Raw genomic sequence first — 21857 nt, 5'->3', positions numbered from 1 at the left:
TTTTTTATAAATTTTTCGAAAAAATTTTTGTATTATAACCTACAAAATTTTTAACATCATCTTAAAGTAGATGCACTTCTAAGCATATCAGCAAAAAATTAAGAGTTTTTATTCAAAATTTCCTAAGATGTACGTGAATTTATATTTTGGCGCGTTTTGAAATTTGACATATTTAATATAAGCGTTAATAACGAAAATGTGGTTTACGCACTTTGCTAAAATTATTTGAAAGTATGAACGATGGACCTTTTTTTACCTCTCGTGCATCAATGAAAAAAAGGAAAGTAAGTAGATTACTATAAATTAAGAATTCCACCAAGTGAATTATCCTTCGTGCAAACTGAAAAAAGTGCGCCAAGATATATTTTTAAATTTCTACATAAATTTCTCACCAAAAATTACAAAATTTAATATCTAGGCATAATTTGAGTCATAGAATCGAGCTATGGAAAAAATATTATACGTTATTTCAGAAAAAAATCGATTTTATCTCAAAATACCTATGTTAGAATAATACTATAAATAAATCTAATATGTATCTCAAGTCGCGCTTTCGAGACATGAAAAACGCAATTTGAATTTCGTCAATCGGCCCAGTAAAACGGGAGATACAGAACTGTACCTTTTTTAGGGGGCGGGCGCACAGTGTACATTATTATGAATAATAAAATATTATTGTTAAATATAAATTTCGTAATTTTTTCAAAGGGAAAAGAAGTTTGTAGTTGGAAGCAATATTTATAAAGTCAGTTAAAGTTTATTTAAAATCTATGTGTATGTTCAAAAACAGACTCAAAATTATAAATGAAATGCATTGGGTTATGCGAACGCTGTGGAAATTTAAATAGATTTTAGAACTTAAATAAAATTTCAGTTTTTCCCACTTCAGGCTTAAAAAATTTTGCCACTTCAGGCTCTTTCTTTCCTCCTGCAAGTGTTCGCAAAGAGAATATAAAAAGATTGTGCTGTTTCAGCCTTTCCACATGTTATGCAAGAATTCTTTTTAAAAAATAAATAATCACCCCTTCCCCCCAAAAAAAAATTCAAATCAAAGCACATCGTAGCTTAAAACTGCATTGTGTGAGTACCAGACACGGATTTCACTAACTCCCACATAAAATTTTGTCTGCTTCTTGGTTATCGATTGTTTAATAGTGAGAAAACCCTCTCACTATTAAACAATCGATGTATGCTATCTCTGCTTGCTGATTATTAGAAGCTGAAATTCAAAAATAAAAATTCATACATTTTAAATATTCCAAAATAAATTGTGCATTAAACAAGAATACTTTTTGAGGGTGGATGAGAAACACTAAAAATTCAGCTAGACAAAGAGAGCATAACCTATATTGAATACCATATACCAACTCTGACAAAACGGTCATAAGAAATCCATTTCTCTTTATATATGGTTCAACATTGTTCTTCACGATGAAACGACTATTTTTAAAAAATTGGTCAGTAAAACAATAAATCTACTTTGTTAAAAATGTTATAGCAGAAGCACTTGTAATTTTCATGAGTTTTTTAGCATTACATTTTACAATTAGATTCAATGTCAACATAATCCTCGAAAGTTCTCAGTTTTGGCTTTCATTTTAAGGTGTAGAATTCTCAAAATATTTTAGTTGGGATTATTCTTTAGAAATTGATATAGGCATGTCTCTAGGTAACAACACTGAACTGTAATAAAAAAAAATCATAATTACTGTACTATATACGAGTATTACCAATATGTAATATTAATATTGTATTTCAGCATTGACTGAACATAGAGCATCATTTCATATTTGCTTTACAATCATGTGACATTTGATTAGATTTTTAGAATTAGCACCATTTCTGAATGGAAAGGCCGAAATGGGAATCCTCTTACCAGTTCCACGGTAAAGAAATGGACAACTTAAAAAGAAAAAAAAAAAAGTGTTTCATCTGGGACAATTTAAAATGGGACACAACCTTTTTTAGATGAGACAGTTAAAATAAAAATAATTGTAAACTTGATTCAGTTCTGATATAAAATATCCAAAATTTCACAAAATTTCTTGGAGAAGACTAATCCTTGTTTAGTATAACTGAATTTTAGGGTAAAGACTAATTTAAGTAAGAAATTTAGAACTAATGTTTCACAAAGACGAAAGTTTTGAAATTCATAATTAATAAATTTCAAATAATCTTATAAATGCACCAAAGAATTCAATAAATGTACAAACCAAAACTTTTAAACAATCAATACATCAATTTAAAAAAATTCCCTAAAGAAATTAAAATGTAAAAAGAAAACAGAAGTGTAATTCAATCAACTTCAGTGCTACTTCATCAGGGGAATGGAACATTGAAATCTCTCTTCTACAAAAATCCTTGCTTTTCTGTAATCCAGAATTAGCTGATGAACTATTTCAATGTATTTTAATTATAATAGTTCACCCGAAAATTCTGACCCTTTCCCAAAGCAAGGAAAAAAAAATTCAATTGGAACTTGTACTTAAAATAAGGAGAATTTTATTTTGCTTAAAGAATTGAAACCGAGAGTGAATAATTAAAATAACTCAGTGGGAAAAAAAAAAAAAAAAAAAAATCAAAATCAAAATTTTACCTTTAAACATAAATCACATAATCCAAAGTAGTATTTTAAATTTTAGTGAAATTATAAATTTAGGTGAAAAAACTTAATTAAAACTCACAATAAGTAATTAACACTTGAGCACTTTCATGAGACTTCGGTGGAAGCAAGTAATATCGCGACTGTAGTGACTTACAGGTTTGCCATTTTGGCTCCATTGGCGAAACAAAAAAACCTTGGAAAGAAAGTAATCGCTCAAAAGACTAAACTTTGGAACATAAGATGGAATTTTGAAACCAAAAGAAAAAATTTTAAATAATTCAATGAAATTTTTTTAAATTTTGACAAAGAAAAAGATTACAATATTAATAGAGAGAAATTAAAGTAAATTTTGACTCTTTTAAAACAAAAATGGAAATAAAGAACATCACACAGTTAAAAACTTTAATTAAATTTTTAAAAAGTAATTATTCTTTAAAAATATTAAACTTAAAAAAGTGCCTAAAATTGTTTCTGAAGATTTGAGTAGAAAAATCCAGTGTTAGATTTTTTTAGATTGTAAATTAAAATTACAGAAAAACGTTAGAAAAAGGAAGTAAAGGAACTATTGTTAGAAAAGTAGATAATCATGAGTCACGTGATAAGCTTCTCATGACGACTTTGAAAATATATAAGGCCCATGTTTAGTAACAGAATAGTAATTAAAAGTAAAAATAAAAATCTATAAACCCTTTAAAACATCCTTCTCTTTTGCAGCTTTCAGATAAAAATTTCATACTTTTAAAAAGTATTATAGGGTGTAGATTACTCCAGATCTCTTTAAAAGACTAATAATGAATTTTAAAGGAATTTCATTATCTTTTAAAATTTTATTTAGAATTAGAATTTCTTCTTTTTGTGTTTCTATTTCATTGTAAACCTTTTTAATTTTGCTGATTTGGTTAATAATAGTATTTGCAATAACTATTTTAGATGTGTTGGAGTTCCAATTTATAAGTTTATTAGTAAAAAAAAAAAAAAATTAAAATCTTTTCGCTTATCAAAAAGTTTAATTTCCGTTAGTTTATGAATACTTAGATAAACTATTTGTGTTTGGTTTTTATTGGTTTTATTTAGTTTTAGACAATTTGGGCAAATGTTGCTGTTTTCGATGAGATTAAAATTGTTGAAAGCAATAATGTCATCAATATATCTATAAAAGTGTTCAAATTTACTGAAATCGTCAGCAGAAAGGCTCTTTAGGAATTTGTATTCTTTAGAAAATAGAAATAAGTTACAAATATGAGTGGAATATGAACTTCTCATTGGAATTCCGTACTTTTTTTTTTTCCATTAAAAAAATTAATTAAAGGAAAAACAAGCGAGATTTTTAGAAATTGGAGCTGTAACTTTAAGTCATTATAAATTCATTTATTCTTCGAATCTTGATTATTTTCATCTGCATCACAGCGGGAATAACAGCGATATCGGTTTTAAGTCAATCCAATGAGAACTTCGTTTAGCTACTACCAATGTCCTGAAATCCGTAAAACTTTTCATCACTTCGAGATCGGGTTTTTCATAGGCAGCCATCTTGTTGTTAATATATGTATAAATGAAAGCGTTTTTACACAGACCTTTTTCTGGTATGATTTTTATCTGTATTAAATGCCTAGATTGTTCAATTTGTTTTCCTTCCTCGTAGCTTCATAGATAATTCTGAAAGTTACGTAGCGATAGTAAGTCATTCAGCTATTCATCATCAATCGCGAACTTTCTTTTTTTTTTTTTTTTCTTTTGTCTTCCCTTCGCCCAAAAGAAAGAAAGAAAGAAAAAAAAAAAAAAAAACCTGTCTAGAATTCTTTAATGTCATTCTGTCATTCTTCTTTGATATCAGGAACGAAGCTGAAGTAAATTATATCACCATCGAATGATTGCAGTTCTAAGTGATAAGAAAGTTTGTTTGCGATTAAGCCCATCGAACCTGATAAACCGATTCTAGGAACAACCTATTTCATTACGCATAGATCTGATCAATACACAAAGTTACTTGTAATGCATGATACAATAGTAGGTGATCGTATTAGACATTCCTTTTAGTATTAAATTTGCAAATGCAGCCTGTTCAGTGCAGCAGTATTTACCTATTTACCTGTTTGCAATGCAGCAGTATTTACCTGTCATCACCAGCAAAAATTAATCAAAGCACATTTTATTCAATCAAAAGTCTTCAATGATTACGAATGTTTAAACTGGAAGAAGGGCACGCCAATGTAAAATTATAAATTAGGTAAACAGATACTTTTGTTTGGCGTAGGTATTAAACAAAACTATCGATTTCGAAGGCTATCAGACACAGGTCCCAAATAAAGGCCAGTACTGCTCAATCACTAAGTGTCCGTCAATATCTGACCTTGCGAAAATTAAAATAGCTATTAAGTGTTCTTATATATAATCTCAGCACAGTTTTAAAATCGGTCATTCCACCTGTTGCTAATTGTGCTAAATTTTATACTCTTTCCCAAAGTTCACAAAAGCTGAATTTTTTCCCTCTTTATAACGTCTAACATAGGAATAGCATCATACCTTTAGCCAAATATTTACTTTCTAGATTCTCCGCTTTACTTTTTTAACAACACTTAGACTAAATTTTTTTTTTGAAGTTGTCTATCAACTTGAAGATATTTCTTCCCAGCTCTAAGTTATGATTTCTTTTATTGTTAAGTCACTGTTTATTAACGTTCCAGTTGAGAAAGCATTAAAACGCTTTAACACCAGATTTCATTCCATTTCCCACACACTGAAATTAGGGACTTCGTTTTCCAAAATCACCAAATTGAAGGTTTGACCATGGGTAATCTGCTACGTCCAATTCTTGCTCATATTTAAATTGATTATTTTGAGAAAAAATTATTTGAAAAAATATCTTTTCGGCTCTGGATTCGCTACGTAGATGACACAGTCGCATTTTCTGGTTGTAATAGATTAGACTTAACCAAGATTTTATCCATTAGGTATTCGACTGATCCAGCCATCAAGTTCACTTATAAAACTGAATCTAAAAAATCTGGAATTTCCCTTCCTATCCTTGATATTCTAATTATCCGCAAGGAATACGATTTCAGCACTGCTGTTTACCATAAATCTTTTTCTGTTAAATTTTCTTCCCCCATTCTAATTCAAGTTCTTCTAATAAGCCAAAAATGGCCACTCTTTGCTCATGTGTATATCGCGCTCTCAAAGTGTGTTCTTCGGAATCATTGCTTTCTCGTGAACTCAATTATTTGAAATCGCTTGCCACTGACTGAAAAATTTCGTCGATGTTTATTCATAAAGGCATTAAAATTTTTTTTGTCGGGCGATCAAAGAAGATATTCTGCTGCTATAAACAATATTAATAATCTTGTAGTTATTCATTTCATCCTTTTGTTAGTTCAGAGAATGTACGTATTCCCCAGAACTTCAACTTTCAGGTTATTTTCTCGCTTATCAATAAAATTCGTTATTCAATTCTTAAACATTCCATCTGTGATTTTAATTCTTGGCGAATTTATAGTATACCTTATCAGAGTGGTTTGAGATATATCCGGCAAAGTAATGAATTAGCTATTTGGGTTGTGCATACTCTTCTTGCAATTTACGTTATTCCTCAAGATTTTATTTTTAATATTATAATGTATTTTCTTCCTCCTTCCATCATGCCTTCGTAGTGTAACGGTAGCACACTCAGCACGTATTCGAGAGGCTGAGGTTTGAATCCCAAGTTTTCTGCTTAAAAAAAAAAAAAAAAAAAAAAAAAAAAAAAAAAAAAAAAATGGCGATTGGGTCCCCTCCTCCCCAGTCGCCCCTTAAAAGGTGGGGGTATTTTCTCCCTTATTCCAGTATGCTTTCGTGGTGTAAGGATAGAACACTCGGCGCGTATTCAAGACGTTCCAGTTCGAGTCCCGGCGAAGGCATTACACATTCTTCATTTCTCCTGCTTCAAAATAACCTAATAACTCTAAAATAGTTTTGGAGGGGGGCATGTTCAGAACTCCACTAGGACAAACATGTGCCACGGATTTCCACTTTCAAGGAGGCCTCAAAATCTTCCTATAATATTTAAATTATTCAAAATTTTACACATTTTTTTAAATTTGATATTTTGGAAACGTAAAATCAGAAACAGGAGTAAAATGTTAAGTTCCGTATGCTAGCATTTCATGCCCTTCCTTAAAAATCATATACTTACCCCCTGAAATTATTGAAAAATACAAATTTTTTCCTTTAAAATTGTAATTTGTGAAATTATGATTTATAATGAGTGAAATGATATGACTTTTGTAAAATCCGAAAGGAGTTTTTAAAATAATGAAGACATAAGTACCATAAAATGACCCACCAAAAGAAAATGAAATTTTAATTGTTCTTATCTTTCATGTACTTGAATATGGAATTGATAAATAATTTAATTGCATTAATTGAGTTACATCATTGCAATTTAGTTAAGGCTTGTAGTGAAATCAACAAGAATTCCCTCCTCCCATTTTTTAGTTTCTTTAAAAAAAAGAGGGGGAGAGAGAAAGGGGGGAGATTCCAGTTTAAAATGTGTAAGTTTGTATTCTATGCAACACATACTAAACTAAAACTATGAAAACAGAATTCATAAAAAATATTTAATGCATTGTTATGCTTCTAAGGTATTATCTTCCTCTTTACTGCGTGCCTTCGTGGTGTAATTGGAAGCACGTCTGGCTAGCAAATAGGAGGTACAGGGTTTAAATCCTGACGAAGGCATCCCGGATTTTTCATGTTTCTTGGCTTCGAAAATTCTAATAATAACTCTTACAGTAGCGCACAAATTAAAATATAATAGATGATAATTCGTCACCACCAGGTTTGTCGATAGGGTCCACACCTCTCCAGTTGTCATTTTAAGTTGAATGGAATGCAAGATATTTTATTGCGTCCTTAGTGTGTGCTTTCGTGGTGTAACTGCAAAGCAACTCCAACTAGAAGTCCAAGGCCCGGAACAAAGAATTTGAATTGGTTTGAATTCTTCATCTTCCTCAGTTCATCTATTCATCTTCTTGGCTCATCTCGGTTTACTTTCTTCACCTATTCCTCACATTTGGTTCAAATCCTCGCTAGGCCATTGCACATATTTCATGTTTTCCACTTCGACAAACTTAACGACTCTACAGATAGGTTATTTTATGCATAGGATATTTTACACAGTACTTAATGTGAAATATATTTTACATAAAATACAGTTTATATCAATGATACTTAACAATATTGAAATAACTAGAAGGAATGGGATATGCAAAAGCTTTTGGCCAAGCTTCCAGATTTGTAAGTCGGACCCTAGCTGTTCATCGACATTCTGATTTTAATCCGAAAAATGTAGTTTTTTTCACATTTTGATTGTATAACACTTTATTTTGTATATTTTATCTATAGTGATTATGTATTCTCTTTAAAAGCTTGCTAAATGGTCAATAGTTATGGGAAAAAATTAGACAAAGAACTTTTACATAAAGTGAAGGAAGTATAATAAAAATTATAGAAAATTTTTTATGTATTTAAGGAAGGACACGGTATGCCACGGCTAAGCCTGATTATATATCTTTAAGATTAATATAAATAAAAATAAAGAACAGGATAAACCATATATACTAATCCAGGATCTTGAAATATGAGATAGATTGTCTTATATTATAGGAACAATTTTACTATAGTTTTGACAGAGGAGGGAAATACCATGGAAAAGTTTTAGAACAATAAATTTGTTTTTCAGGTAAGAAAAAATGCTAAATAAACTTAAAAAATTAAATAACTGTAAATATAAAAATGTATAGTTATTTTTCAAATAATGACCTAAACTACAAACCTAAGATCATGAATTTCTGAGCCTGAACCTGTGATTAAGAAGAAATGATCTTCAGCCATTCTCGTTACAGTAAGCTCTGCGTATACCTTTCCTTTCGGAGTTAATAGGTGGGATATATTTGTCCTTCCAAGCTGTAAATATGATTTTTTTTATTTAATATGACACATTTTGTATTTGCATTTGTTATATACTTTGATGCAGAGAAATATCATGAATAAAAAATTAAACATAAGACAAATAATAAGAAATGAAAATCTACAATGTATTCCTATGTGAATATTTATTATTTTAAATTCTTGAAGTACTGTAACTGCATAAGGTAAGACTTATATATGTACACTACTGCGCAAAAAAAAGGGGGGCGGCAGTTTTATATCTCTCGTTCTACTGGGCCGATAGACAAAATTCAAACTGCGTTTTTCATATCTCGAAAGCACGACTTAAAATATATATTAGATTTATATATAGCATTGTTCTAACATAGGTATTTTGACACAAAATCGGACTTTTTCTGAAATAACATATTTATTTCAGATTTTATTATTTAATTATTATTAAATAATTAAATTAATTATAAATTTAAAATTATTATTTTCTTTTAGATTATTTTCTTATATTTTGATTAATTTTTTTCCATATTTTGATTTTAATACTCAAATTATGCCTAGATATTAAATTTTGTGAAATTTGGTGTAAAATTTACCGAAAAATTAAAAAAATTATCTTGGCACAATTTTTCCAGTTTTCGCCAACAATAATTCACTTGGCGAACTTCTTAATATGTGGCAACCAATTTTCCTTTCCCTTCCAATACCCCGGAGCGGGGAAAAAGGGGACCTCGTTCTTACCTTTGTACATTGTGCATGAGCGGAAAAAGGCGTGGCCTTCGAGATTAGATGGCCTGGTCAGCTGCAGAATCACGTGATTTGACGTCAAGGAAGGCGTCTGAACTTTCACCCTTCGCACTGCATTGTGTGGACACTGCAAACGAAGACTTCTTATTACGTTGATTGTGTGTTGTATATTTTTATTATTCGTGTCTTTTTTATTGCTAAATTTAAGTAATGTTGTTAAGGATATTTTCGTTTTTAAATTGAGATTACTAGTTAACTTATTTGTTAACAAGAATAACGATCGACGTCTACGTAGAGCTGTCTTCATCATGCCTGCACGATGTTGCGTTCCAGCATGCAAATCCAATTACGATGGCACTAATGAATATGTATCAGTATTCAAATTTCCAAAAGGCACAGTAAAACGGGATTTATGGATCAAAAAAATTCCAAGGAAAAATTTTATTTCAAGTGATCGCAGCGTTGTGTGTGAAAAACATTTCGAAAAGATGATATTTTTCGCTATGATTATTTACCAACAAACGAAGGTACTTTTATTCAGATGTGTAGAGGGCATCCTAAATTAAACAACGATGCTTACCCATGCATTTTTTCTGGTTGTCCAAAACACTTATCTGAAAGTCCAACCCCTCAGAGGATGAGCAGGGAGGAAAAAAGAGCTAAGATGGAGAAGCATATTTTTAATGAATTTTTGAGAAAGGACAAAATAGCATCATTTGAGGATTTTTCTTCTATGTTATTAAATAAATTAAATTTTTCAGATACTTCAAATATTATTTTACACAAATCTGTTGCTGGTATTTATATTTTATTGCTCAGTTTTCATCCATATCCTAAAATTGAGAAACGTATCTTTGTATCGCTTCATATAGATATAGCAGTTTATCTAGAAGATAAAGTTATTCCAGTTGAAAGTAAAGAAGAACCAGTAAAGAAGTTGAACAGCATTCTTTACTGGCCAAACTTACCGAGATATATGTACAAAACATTAACATGTTTGATGTTCATGAAACTTGTTTAATGTGTGGAATTCCCTTTTCTAGCAGATTAAAAAAAATAATGAGCACCGTTTCAAATATTTGTTTAAACAATTATACTAAAGTTCTTCAAAATAACATGCATACAAAAATCGATGAAAGGAAACTTAAAAGTCAAGAATATGTGATGAAAAGATATGAGTATGTAAATGACATTGTTTTATTTTTAAAAAATAGTGTACTAAATATGAAGCAGTTCAAATATATTTTCAATAATGTATCTTTTACATTTAAATTTATTAATCCTTTTGCTGTATCCTTATTATTTGATAATACTTCATAATTTTTCAAAATAAATTATCAATTGCGATTAATTATTGCTTCAGTATACTATTACAACTTGCACAGTATTTGCTAATTAGGCAGAAATGATGGTTTGTTCTATGTATAGTTGTTTTGAGGTTTTCGTTGGCAAATTTATTGATTTTACGCTTTTGTGAAACATTATATGGATGGCTTTTATTTGTAAATATATTATTTATTATGCATCTACATATAACTAATAATGTAAATATTATTAAATGATGTAAATATTCTTATAATTATTGCTATAGATAACATATAAATATGTGAAAATTATTCGTTTTCAGTAATGTTGCAGCAAAATTGTAATTTAATTTACAAAGTTTTGAGATTTAAATTTTTTCTGTGGCTTTTCTGTTCATTTTATTAGATAGTAATTTGAATGAATTAAAAATACATTTGCATAATATTTGGAAGCTCTGAAATATTTATAGTTTTAAGGAAAAATTATTTTTTATGTCTTTTAATTTGCTAAATTATATTTACTTTTGTTAGTGAATTATTTATATTTCTAAATCTTTTCATTCCTTTCACTCCTCTCCTTCTCAAAATATAAAGACATTTTTATGTTAATAAATAACAGCCTTTTTATTTACTTATTTCAAAACTTTCTTTTTTGAGTGTATCCTAACAAATTATTACAATACAGTGTAAAAAAATGCACAAGATAACCTAAAACATGGCATAGAAAATTTCGTGAATATTTCTTAAAAAATAATATTTATTAAGTTATTAATCTTAACTGAAAATGAATATACGACCTTTTATATACGTTTTCAAGTCTCTGGAAAGTTAATTATTATGCATTATTAAAAACAAAACACTCTAAACATCGAATGAAACGCTCGCATTCAAATCTGAAGCAAAGAAAGTCACGGTGGAATCGGACGCCTTTCGTGACGTCACTCGTAGCTAACCAGGCCATGTTATCTCGAAGGCCACGAAAAAGGTCACATCGTTTCTACTTCCGAATAATTTTAGTAATGTGTCTAAACCAATTGAGGAGCCAAAATTTTAAGAGCTAATTTTCTAAAAACTACTCGTGCGACTTTTACAAAACTTGGTAGTTTGATCGAAATATAGGAAAAAAATCGAAATATAGGAAAAAAATGGGTATATTATTTCAAACAAAGTCCGATTTTGTGTCAAAATACCTATATTAGAAGAATGCTATATATAAATCTAATACATATCCTAAGTCGCAATTTCGAAACATGAAAAACGCAAGTTGAATTTCGTCAGTCCGCCCAATAGAACGAGAGATATAGAACTGCCCCCCCTTTTTTTTGCGCAGTGTACATTAGGGGTAGGATTATATATATGTGCGTGTATCTTTTTTTCAGTATAACAATTGAGTTTTCTACTATGCTACATCTCGGGCTTGACATTTGGAACTATTAATGCCAGGTTTCTTAAGACGTTAGAAAGATACACAGGTTATCGCGGCTTTCTCCATCCTGAAAATTCGGATAATGCGACAGCCTTCAAAGCAGCAAATACCGAGCTGTCCTACCTTGAAGAAATATCACTGTTTTTCTCTTGAACATGTTTACGTTCATAGCAAATACGATTACTCTTATTAGTGTGCTTAACACGACCACATATAGGAAGGGAACAAACAGTACTAGGAAGATAAAGCTTGATTACTATATTAACTAATAAACGGAAGTTGCCTTAATTGACAACATGTTCTTAAAGATGAAATTCATACTAACGAAACTTTGATCGCGGAATATTTTCTGATTGGCTTCAAATTAACTGCTGCCCTATTAAGAATTTAATCTATAAAATTACACACACTTAGAAACAACAAGCTGTGAACAAAACTTCTGATCCGGTTCAATTTTCTTTGCACTTTTTTTACATGGCTATAGCGAATTTCCAAACGTATAAAAAAAGGCTACAAAGAATTTTATGAATACCTTCGAATGAAACTTTTTATTGCATTTTTCATATTTTTTCCCAGAATTTTCCCAGGGAATTTTAACAGAAAAATTACTAACCCTTAAAGTTACCAATGTTTTGGTTATTAGGATAGAAAAAACATCGTTATGTTAATGTTCTCTTCATTCCTACATTTTCTTGTTTTCTAAACAAAGGCTATGGGAGCAGGTGTAAAACAAATTCTTGGAAACCAAAGCAGTAGCCAACAATGACTTAAAACGCTCTCGCATTCTCATCTCTGCTTGGAACGAAAATTATTTGAAACCACTTTCGTGTCAGCTTTACCATCGCAAAAAATACGCGCAGTTGTTTCCTCCTTTTCTCAAGAAGTTGAAGATTGTATGCTCGTTTTCACCAATCAGCATCGAATTAAAGAACTGAAATGGGAGCTCTTTGTTGGTAGTCTCTGCATTTGTAATGGTGAACTACTAGTTTCTCTTTCTCCTTTTAACTCGCTAAATGAGTTCCCCTAGTCTCTTCCTCCCCCCGAGATACCAGACCATGGAGGTAGGAAAGGCCCTGCTCCCCCTATGCTCAAACCATGGAGGTAGGAAAGGGAGGAGGGGCCAACCCGCGCTAAAAGTGAAGCACTGCTTTGAAGCTTGGGTCACCAGATGGGGTATTCTTTGTTTACACTCAGAAGCTCGCTTGACAAGATTCTGATAGTATTTCGACACACGACAGTTCCATAGAAATCGAAAAAGGGACACTTTCGCATGAAAGAAACATTCATAGTGTGATAGATAACAGCAATTTGTATAGTTTAGTGACATTTACGCAAAAATCACATCTTGTTAACTAACAACAGCGATTTTGATTATGAATTTCTTTTTTATAAAATTCTAAGCTGTTGCACTACAAAAATATAGATTTTAAGAAAAATGTTATGCTTAAAGAATGAAAAATACCTTACGGTACATTTAAAATTGTATACGTCTTTCGATACCCTTCCTTGATAGAGTATTCGCTGCTTTTATTTTATTTTCAAAACGTCAAAATGTTTTAAATAAAACAAATTTTTTTCACATCCATGTATTATTGTAGCATGTACCTTTAAAATTTTTTTAGAGTTGCGGCTTTACTGCTGCTCATTTTAAACCCATCGTTTTAATTTTATATATCTGAAAAATAATCACTTTGGGCTTACACGCTTTATAAATATAAAATTATGTATGTTAAAATATTTGTAATTAGGCACATGGTCAGATTAAGTTTTTATTAAATAGAGTAACGCATGCAAGGGCTATCTGCCTAAAGAGAGAGATGCCATCGTAGAGGAATTTTGAAGAAAAACTGACCTTTGAGTGGGTATTAAAAGTAATACTTATAATTTTCATTCAAATTATATTCATATATATTTTTTATGTAAAACTTTCGGGTGTATGCTAAATTAGTGTAAATTACTTTACACGAAAAATATTTTTAAAAAAATGCACGAAAAAATGCACAGAAATTAAAGATTTGCACATGCCGGAAATGAAAAATAGGAAATATGTATGGGTATTTATGCATGTGCTTGCAAAAAGCATGTATCTGCCTTTGACAAAATACTTAAATATTCATTAAATTATTTATAAATGTATTTGAAATGAAGAATTTATTCACTTATAAACAACTGTGAAAGTACTGTGAAGAAATCTAATTATTAAATGTATCTAATTTATAATGATTATAAATGTTATCTAAATATATAATAACCTTAATATTGAATTGTAAACATAAATTGAAATCCTGTTGACAAATACGTTATAAAACTATTTAAGCAAGAATTGTTCGTATTGGAAAGCAATCTGTTAAAAGGTATTGTAAAGCAAATGCTATGAGATGCGCACTTAAGAACGTAATAAAGAGTTTTGGAATATGTATTGTTGAAATGAAGGGGGGGGGGAAATCTGATAAGTATAATTAAAAGAATTATTCCCCTTACATTTTATAATAACTCAGTTACAAGTTTTAAATAATACTTAAAAAAAAACTTGTTTTATTCCCTTTCAGAAATGTTCAGAGAAAGTCAAGTACTATTTAATACGTATTTAATTATTAGAAGTATTTCGCTAATTCCTAATAATTCTCTAATTTAAAATGAACCGAATAGAGCATTAATTATAAATTGACTTACATTTTTCGATTTAAAACATGCTTCAGAGGCCAAAAAATCATGTCATATTTAAGAAAGTATTTTAGGAATATTTAGATATTTAAGAAAGTATTTTAGTGAGAATTTATTCAAAATTATGATTGCTATCTTTTCAAAACTGATTCTCGCCCTTGTTATTAGACGCAAAATTCAAAATAAAATTTACAGCCCCACCTATTAATGCTAACGAATGTTTGCATATTTTCCTGCCGAAGGCAGTGACATTATAAAATTGTGTAATCTCTTTTTTATAAAAAATTTAACCTACTTGAGAAATCTATCCTTGGCTGTAAAATTTTAATTCTTTGATGATGTAGGGATAGAGGCATCATGCCTGAGAACCCTGTAACTGCACCTCATTGATTGTTGGTGAGCTAACATTCCTCCGCGGTGATTGGCTGTTTATAAATAGAAAAGAAATAATGCATAATTTTAATATTAATAATACAATAAACTTTGATCTTAATTTTTGTACCTTAACCGAATAAAATCGAATTACCTTAATTTTTTTTTTCTAATGTAATTAACGAAAACTTGTGAAAATATTTCATTCAAATTAAACCATTCTGAGAAAACTGTCCTGTGAAAAGTATAGCATTTAATTCCGTTCAGAATGAAATGTTGTTTAAAAATATGTTGTTTTCACATACTTAGGACTCTGAAGTGTTGTAGAAAAAGAAAATATGTACATTTATATGTATATTTACGACGTAATTACAAAATATTTACATCCGAACACGTCAAATCCCATAGAACTCAATGGTAAATGACCCAATGTTTTGGTCACCAAGTAGGGCTCGCCGGTGCTTCAGAGCAGGGTACAGGAGAAACTTGTTTAAGGCGACTCCATCTTACTTCCTACCTCCATGAACAAGCTAGGGGGGGAGAAAGGAAGGTCTGGAGTAACGAAAAAATACACTTGCTTGGAATTTCCTTCAGTGATCTCAGCGTGTTCTTAGCTTCTCCCTTTTGCGCTTGTTTAAATTTAGTTCTTTCCATCTCAAGATCGTTGTATCAGTCACAATTAATTATTGTCGAATACTTTTGTGTTTTTTGTTTGATATTTTTGCTCATGGATTCCAAAGCATCATCGAATTCAAAAGGCAAACACTTTTGAACAGGGTTCATAGCCACATTTTAGTTAAAAAAATAAGCACTTTTCAAGCACATTTTAAGGAAAAAATAAGCACCTGTCTAATTACATTATACACATCTGCATAACCTTAAAAGAAAAATTAGACTTGTAATTTAAAATATGAGCAATGCAATATTTATTAAGAGAATGAGCATTACCTCAACAATGGAAAACAATTAACTTTTAAAAAAAATTTAAATGACAGTTCAATTTACAGAATTAGTTTACAATGAGAGGGAAAAAAACTATGCAGAACTAAACTATATTACAAAATTTTAATGATGATATTTCAGTTGAAAATATAGAAAATAAATAATAATACTCCATCTTACTTCCTACCTCCATGGCTCAAACCGCTTGCGATGTCATTGACCTGCGAAAGTGGTTCCATTATCATGTTGTTTACAGAACAGATCATCGATCAACGAAATCTCCCCGTTTAATTTATTCAAAATTATGATTGCTATCTTTTCAAAACTGATTCTCGCCCTTGTTATTAGACGCAAAATTCAAAATAAAATTTACAGCCCCACCTATTAATGCTAACGAATGTTTGCATATTTTCCTGCCGAAGGCAGTGACATTATAAAATTGTGTAATCTCTTTTTTATAAAAAATTTAACCTACTTGAGAAATCTATCCTTGGCTGTAAAATTTTAATTCTTTGATGATGTAGGGATAGAGGGCATCATGCCTGAGAACCCTGTAACTGCACCTCATTGATTGTTGGTGAGCTAACATTCCTCCGCGGTGATTGGCTGTTTTATATCATGTGATAACGCAGGAAATTTGCACTAAATTAGTGGTTTCCAATTTTTTTCGATTCTCGGTGCGCTTCCTTAATACATATTTTTGCAAGACACCCTGTGTCAAATCCTAACAAATACACTATGTAAATACGTAATATTTTTTGCACGGTTTCGATGAAAATAAATCAAATTTATTTTATATCACAGAAAATGTAATTGAACCAATTTTCCTAACTGTAATAATTAGTGGAATGCATATGCTTGTTGGTGGCCCCAACATTTTCTCAAATCGTAGAATTAAATAGTCACCCTGATCCTCTTCTATACTGTGTTCGAATGATGCTTAAATTTTATCACAGTAACCGATAACTTAATTCAATTAATTCTATACTGCTAAATTTAATTTTTAACGCATTACCATAAGAGAACTGAATCAGATTTTCTTCTTCTGCAGCAGGAATTCAGATGGAGCAGTGGCATTAAATGGATTTTGAGTGTATGGAAATTTATTGCTATTATCATATTTTTCAAACCAGGTGATAAGCTGTACAGGGAAGACAGGGATATCGGGAAATTTTCCGAGACGCTGGTGGTAATAGCGCCGCTTCGTCATTTATATCGAATGGTTTGAAAACGGATGAAACATTAATCATAATTGTAGAATTCATACAGAAAAAAACAATTAGAAGGAAAAGGGGGGAAGATAAATTAATGGTATACATACTAATAAGCTGTTTCTCCCGCCTACTTAGCATGCCTTCGTGGTGTAGTGATCAGCACGCTCGAAGCGTATTCAAGAGGTCTATGGTTCCAGTCCCGGCGAGAGCACAGCTCATTTTTCAGATCTCCCGCATAAAAAAAGACATAATGTCTCTACAGTTGCACCTGAATTAAAAAAGGTGATGGATGATGACTCTCGACCACCAGGATTTGGCGATTGGGTCCCCTAATCCCCAGTCCCTTTAAACCTGGAAGTATATAAGATATTTCTCCTGCCTTCGTAGCATGCTTTCGTGGTGTAGCGGTCAGCACACTCGACGCATATTCGAGAGGTCCGTGGTTCAAGTTTTGGGCAGGGCATTGCTCATTTTGCATCTCTCCTGCATCTAATCCTTCATATCATAATATAAACCCAGGGAATCTTCTGGACCTCCACCCAATGATTTCACAACGATGCCATGTCATAAAGATGCTAGTACCTTTACGCAAGTCGGTGATATTCGCCAAGACGGAACTCTTCATATTGGAGTCTGAGAATGTAGATGAAGTTTGCATTCTTCGTGATATGAACTGAATTTCGTAAGGATGCCGTTCACCTTTGCGTCTTTTTGTCGGAACAGCCTCGTCTCTTAGCGAACAGTGTCTAGTTTTTAAAGGGTTTCGGTATCTTTATGAAAGTTGATCGCGCCGGTCATACCTGTCCCATCCGCTTTTAGATAGCGCTCTCTTGGCAGACAATATGCGCTTTGGACCAGACCTCAGTGGAGCACTGTTATTTTTACATATGAGTCCAGATTATGCCTGGACACTGATTCTCGTCGTACCTGTATCTGAAGAGCACCTGAAACACGATACTATCCCTCTCTCATCAGCGAAAAGGATCATTACGGTGGTGGAGTTGTAATTGTTTGGGCAGGCATTATGTTGGACGGTCGCAAAGCCCTTCATATATATAACAACAGCTCTCTGACCTCTATGAAGCATAGAAAGGGTATCGTAGAGCCCTGTGTTAGACTTTTAGGGGTACAGTTGGTTCTGGGCTCCTGTAAATGGACAACAACGCTCGTCCATATAGGGTTCAGCTGGTGGAGGATTACCTAGAGAGAATGGTGGAGAATATTTGCATGGATTGATCAGCTAGATATCTCGACATTAATCTATACAGCATGTATGGGACGCTCCTGGAAGAGCAGTTTCATCTCGCCATCTCCTTACGAGAATCATCCCGGAGTTGAAAATTGCATGCTTCTTGAAAATTGCATGATCTACTCCCACAAGGACTCCACGTTAATTTTGTCATCCCTAAATTTACTGTTTAGTGTTTTTCTAAATTCTAAAAATTTTGCCATCCATAAAATTCTGCTTCCCTGTATGGCCGTACTGGTTGCACTGGTTCTAGCGCCGGCCCTGAACCTGAGATGGGCACACACACGATGTTGTTTTAGGCTTTATTTACTAGCGGAAGTACCCAATTCCAATTAAGTTAGATTGAGAGTAATGTATTATTTTACACATGACATCATTTGAAAATTCGTATAATAGCACATTACACATCATAAGGAATGAGTCATTGCAATGCATAAAAATGCCAAACTAACAAAGTAATATTCAACATGTACCACAACTGACAACGTAATCATAGATATATACTCATATGACATATGGAATTGCCATTTGGGTCAGCAAAATAAAAACAAATACATCATTATTTTGAGCAAAATAAATTATTTTGAGCGATATGAAACCCACATAAAAATTTCGATGGAAAAATAAGCTAATGCTCTCTCATTATATCAGAAGCAATGGCATACAGCCATTGTTGCTAATATATCACCGTTGCTACTCAGAAAAATGAAGGCGAAAATTAGCGTTTTAAATTAATATCTCTGGTTTTAGCTGTTTTACTTTTGGAAAAAGTGGACATCGACCTTTTCTAGGACCCAGAAAAGAATTGTGAAAAGTGTGGTGGCGATAGCTATACTAGTGACTAAGTTATTAGAGAATAAACACACAGACTTACTTTTTTATATACATAGATTTAGAGTTAGCAATGAAAACCCTTTTCTTTCACAGACATGTAAATGCAAACTGAATTCTAATTTTCAGAATTACATCGTGTAGTTCCTTATATTCCCTTTTCACTGGTAATGATGTCTAGAAATTACTCATACCTTCTGCTTGGAGTTTCATTTTATGTCTGGTGTCATTAGTGACTTCCATCAGATCTTCTCTTTCATTCAATGACAGATGATTTGTTTCAAAATCGCAACAGAAAAGACAACGAAACAATGATAATTCGTAATATTTTATAGCACTTGGAAAATGAGTTTTAAATTGTAATCTCAGAATTTAAGATGCGAACACACGTCATCGCATAATTCTTTACCAATAATGATGTACTTTTCTACTAAAAAGGATTCTAAAAAGTTGGAAGTTGCGAAAAATTTCTGTCTTAACACAACTAGCTTACAAATCAAATTTCCTTTCAAACCACTTATATTTCTCATGGGCATTGAGAAGATTAAGAAATACCTCGCAGACAGATAATTTTACTCCTTTTTAATTTTTAAGGATTAAATTAACATCAAAGATAATATATAGAGATAATTCTCAATAACCGAATTTCATACCTTCGGAAGTTTATTGGCGAGAATTTTATCCAAGAAAGCATTACAGCCCTTCCCCTTGGCATCAATCTTAGCAAAAGGTGTTAAATCCAACACTCCCACTTTATTCATCACTAGATTACATTCTCTTCCAACAGCATTAAACCAATTCGTCCTTTCAAAACTAGGTTTATATCCTTTGCAATCATTTTCGAGAGCAAACCATGCTGGTTGTTCCCATCCTACAAAGGAAAAAGCAGTATTTTTAAATAAAATAATAATTATTTGATGTTCTTGAACATTATTCTTTGTAACACTTGTTGGTAATACTCTTTTGTTAACAAGCCTTCATTACCTAGTTTAAAATGAGAATACAAAAATGTACTTTCCTCTTAAACCAGCTAATGAAAATTAATTAGCAAAAGAAAAGAAAAATGTTGAATAGAAGTCTTGAAATATTTTTTTGGGAGATTACGTAAAGTTATGTACTTGTCAATACGACTTTGGGTTTCAATCAATTATAGAAACCTGGCTTCTGGCCTAATTTGCCATATCTTTTGTTTGCTGTATTGCCAGAATTATTGTAATCATAAATTTAATTCTCAGAGCACAGCTAGTGTTGAAGTAGCAGTCCGTAAAATGAAATATAATAACAGATGACTACTCTTTATGGAAAGTAAGATGCTTTGAAGATGATACAGCAAATACGTCGGCTACTTACTATCAAAAGAAGCAAATAATCCCTCCAGAAATCATTGCTGTTGTTGTACTTCTTATTGTGAGTAGCATCAGTTGTCTAATATCAGAGCAAAAGCCCACGAAATTCGTCGTGGCAAGGAGGCAAGCTTGCACCTGTCGTTGACAAGAGCCTTGGGCGCCATACAGGTGAGAGTGCGGCTTTGCTTAGTTCCGCCCCCGCCAAATTTTGAAGGAGAACACCCCAGAAGGACGGATCCGAAGGTCTCCAACCCTTCTTACTCTACCACCAGTCTCTCGAGAGAACTTTCGGCTCGCCGCATATTTAGAGCATCTCCATAACGCCCAGAAACTATACACTCACAAACATCCATGCCTTCTCCGGGATTCGAAACCGGTCCTTTCGGTACGGCAGTCAGAATCACTAATCACTAGCCCCTGTTGGGCGGCCCAGAAAATCGTATTTTGTGTTATGCATACATAATACGTTCACAGGGTTTTAGGACTGAACTTTATTACCAGACTATGCTAAAGCTGCAAGATTATGGTAGTGATTCAAATTATTTCTATTAAAATATTATGCATCTGTGGAAAGAAATTGAATACGATTATTCACTGAACTTTGTGCAAGCGATACCTGTCGTTGTGGATTTAATGACTGAACTAAAATATGCAACCCCCTTTTTTTCTTTCCTTTTCTATAAAGAAAATATTGCCCCAAAACTTATTGGATTGAGAGAGGTAACGTTTTGCCCCTGCAGGCTATTTTCTATTCCTTGAAGTAAAGTGTCACTTAAAAGACAGCATTGTAATAGGAATTCAGAAACTGGGGCAGGACCAAAGAGGGTTTAAAAAACTAAGTAGTATGAAGCAATCTGAAAGCTTTACAAAAAGGCAAAGTAGTTGAGTGCAAAAACTGGGTTGGTCTAGCCGGCGCGGGTAACGAGAAAAAAAAAAAAAAAAAAAAAAAAAAAAATTGGTGGCCCTTTCAAGTTACCCGTCGCTCGCCAAAGTGCGAATCCTTATGCAGAATTGCGATGGCACCCTTTTGAAGTTCGATTTCATGAAGAGAACACACCTCCTTTATACAGAATGTCCTTGCATGTTTAATATTAATGAATTAGTAGTACTTACATATTAATGCAGCCACTTTGGCACAATTCGACGATTTTTACTGATGAAAAGGTAAAAATTACTTATCGTTACAAATTGGCGGTTTCAGCGATGTTTTTTAAAAAGGTAAAGATTTCCAAAATATTGAT

General features: G+C 32.0%; 2 protein-coding genes across 8 annotated transcripts in view; one reads left to right on the top strand and one right to left on the bottom strand.

Moving 5' to 3' along the window:
- Positions 1 to 21857, bottom strand: part of LOC118188531 (dimethylglycine dehydrogenase, mitochondrial-like) — a 147954-nt gene that overhangs the window by 41687 nt on the left and 84410 nt on the right. For all 6 annotated transcript variants that reach the window (XM_085811052.1, XM_085811047.1, XM_085811051.1 and 3 more), the window contains exons 12-13: positions 19924 to 20141; positions 8415 to 8545 (exon numbers count right to left, since the gene is read on the bottom strand). In XM_085811052.1, coding sequence (XP_085667178.1) covers positions 8415 to 8545; positions 19924 to 20141 — 349 coding nt within the window. The remainder of the gene's footprint in view (positions 1 to 8414; positions 8546 to 19923; positions 20142 to 21857) is intronic.
- The window catches only part of LOC118196501 (THAP domain-containing protein 2-like), a 176379-nt gene that overhangs the window by 95219 nt on the left and 59303 nt on the right, over positions 1 to 21857 (top strand). The gene's annotated exons all lie outside the window — the stretch shown is intronic.

The sequence above is a fragment of the Stegodyphus dumicola genome, chromosome 2 (assembly GCF_044657685.1).
Source record: "Stegodyphus dumicola isolate Sdum_Otavi_A_Nest chromosome 2, ASM4465768v1".
Classification (NCBI taxonomy): Eukaryota; Metazoa; Arthropoda; class Arachnida; order Araneae; family Eresidae; genus Stegodyphus; species Stegodyphus dumicola.
Note: the sequence above shows the minus strand (reverse complement) of the source record. Positions and strands in the feature narration are given on the sequence as shown.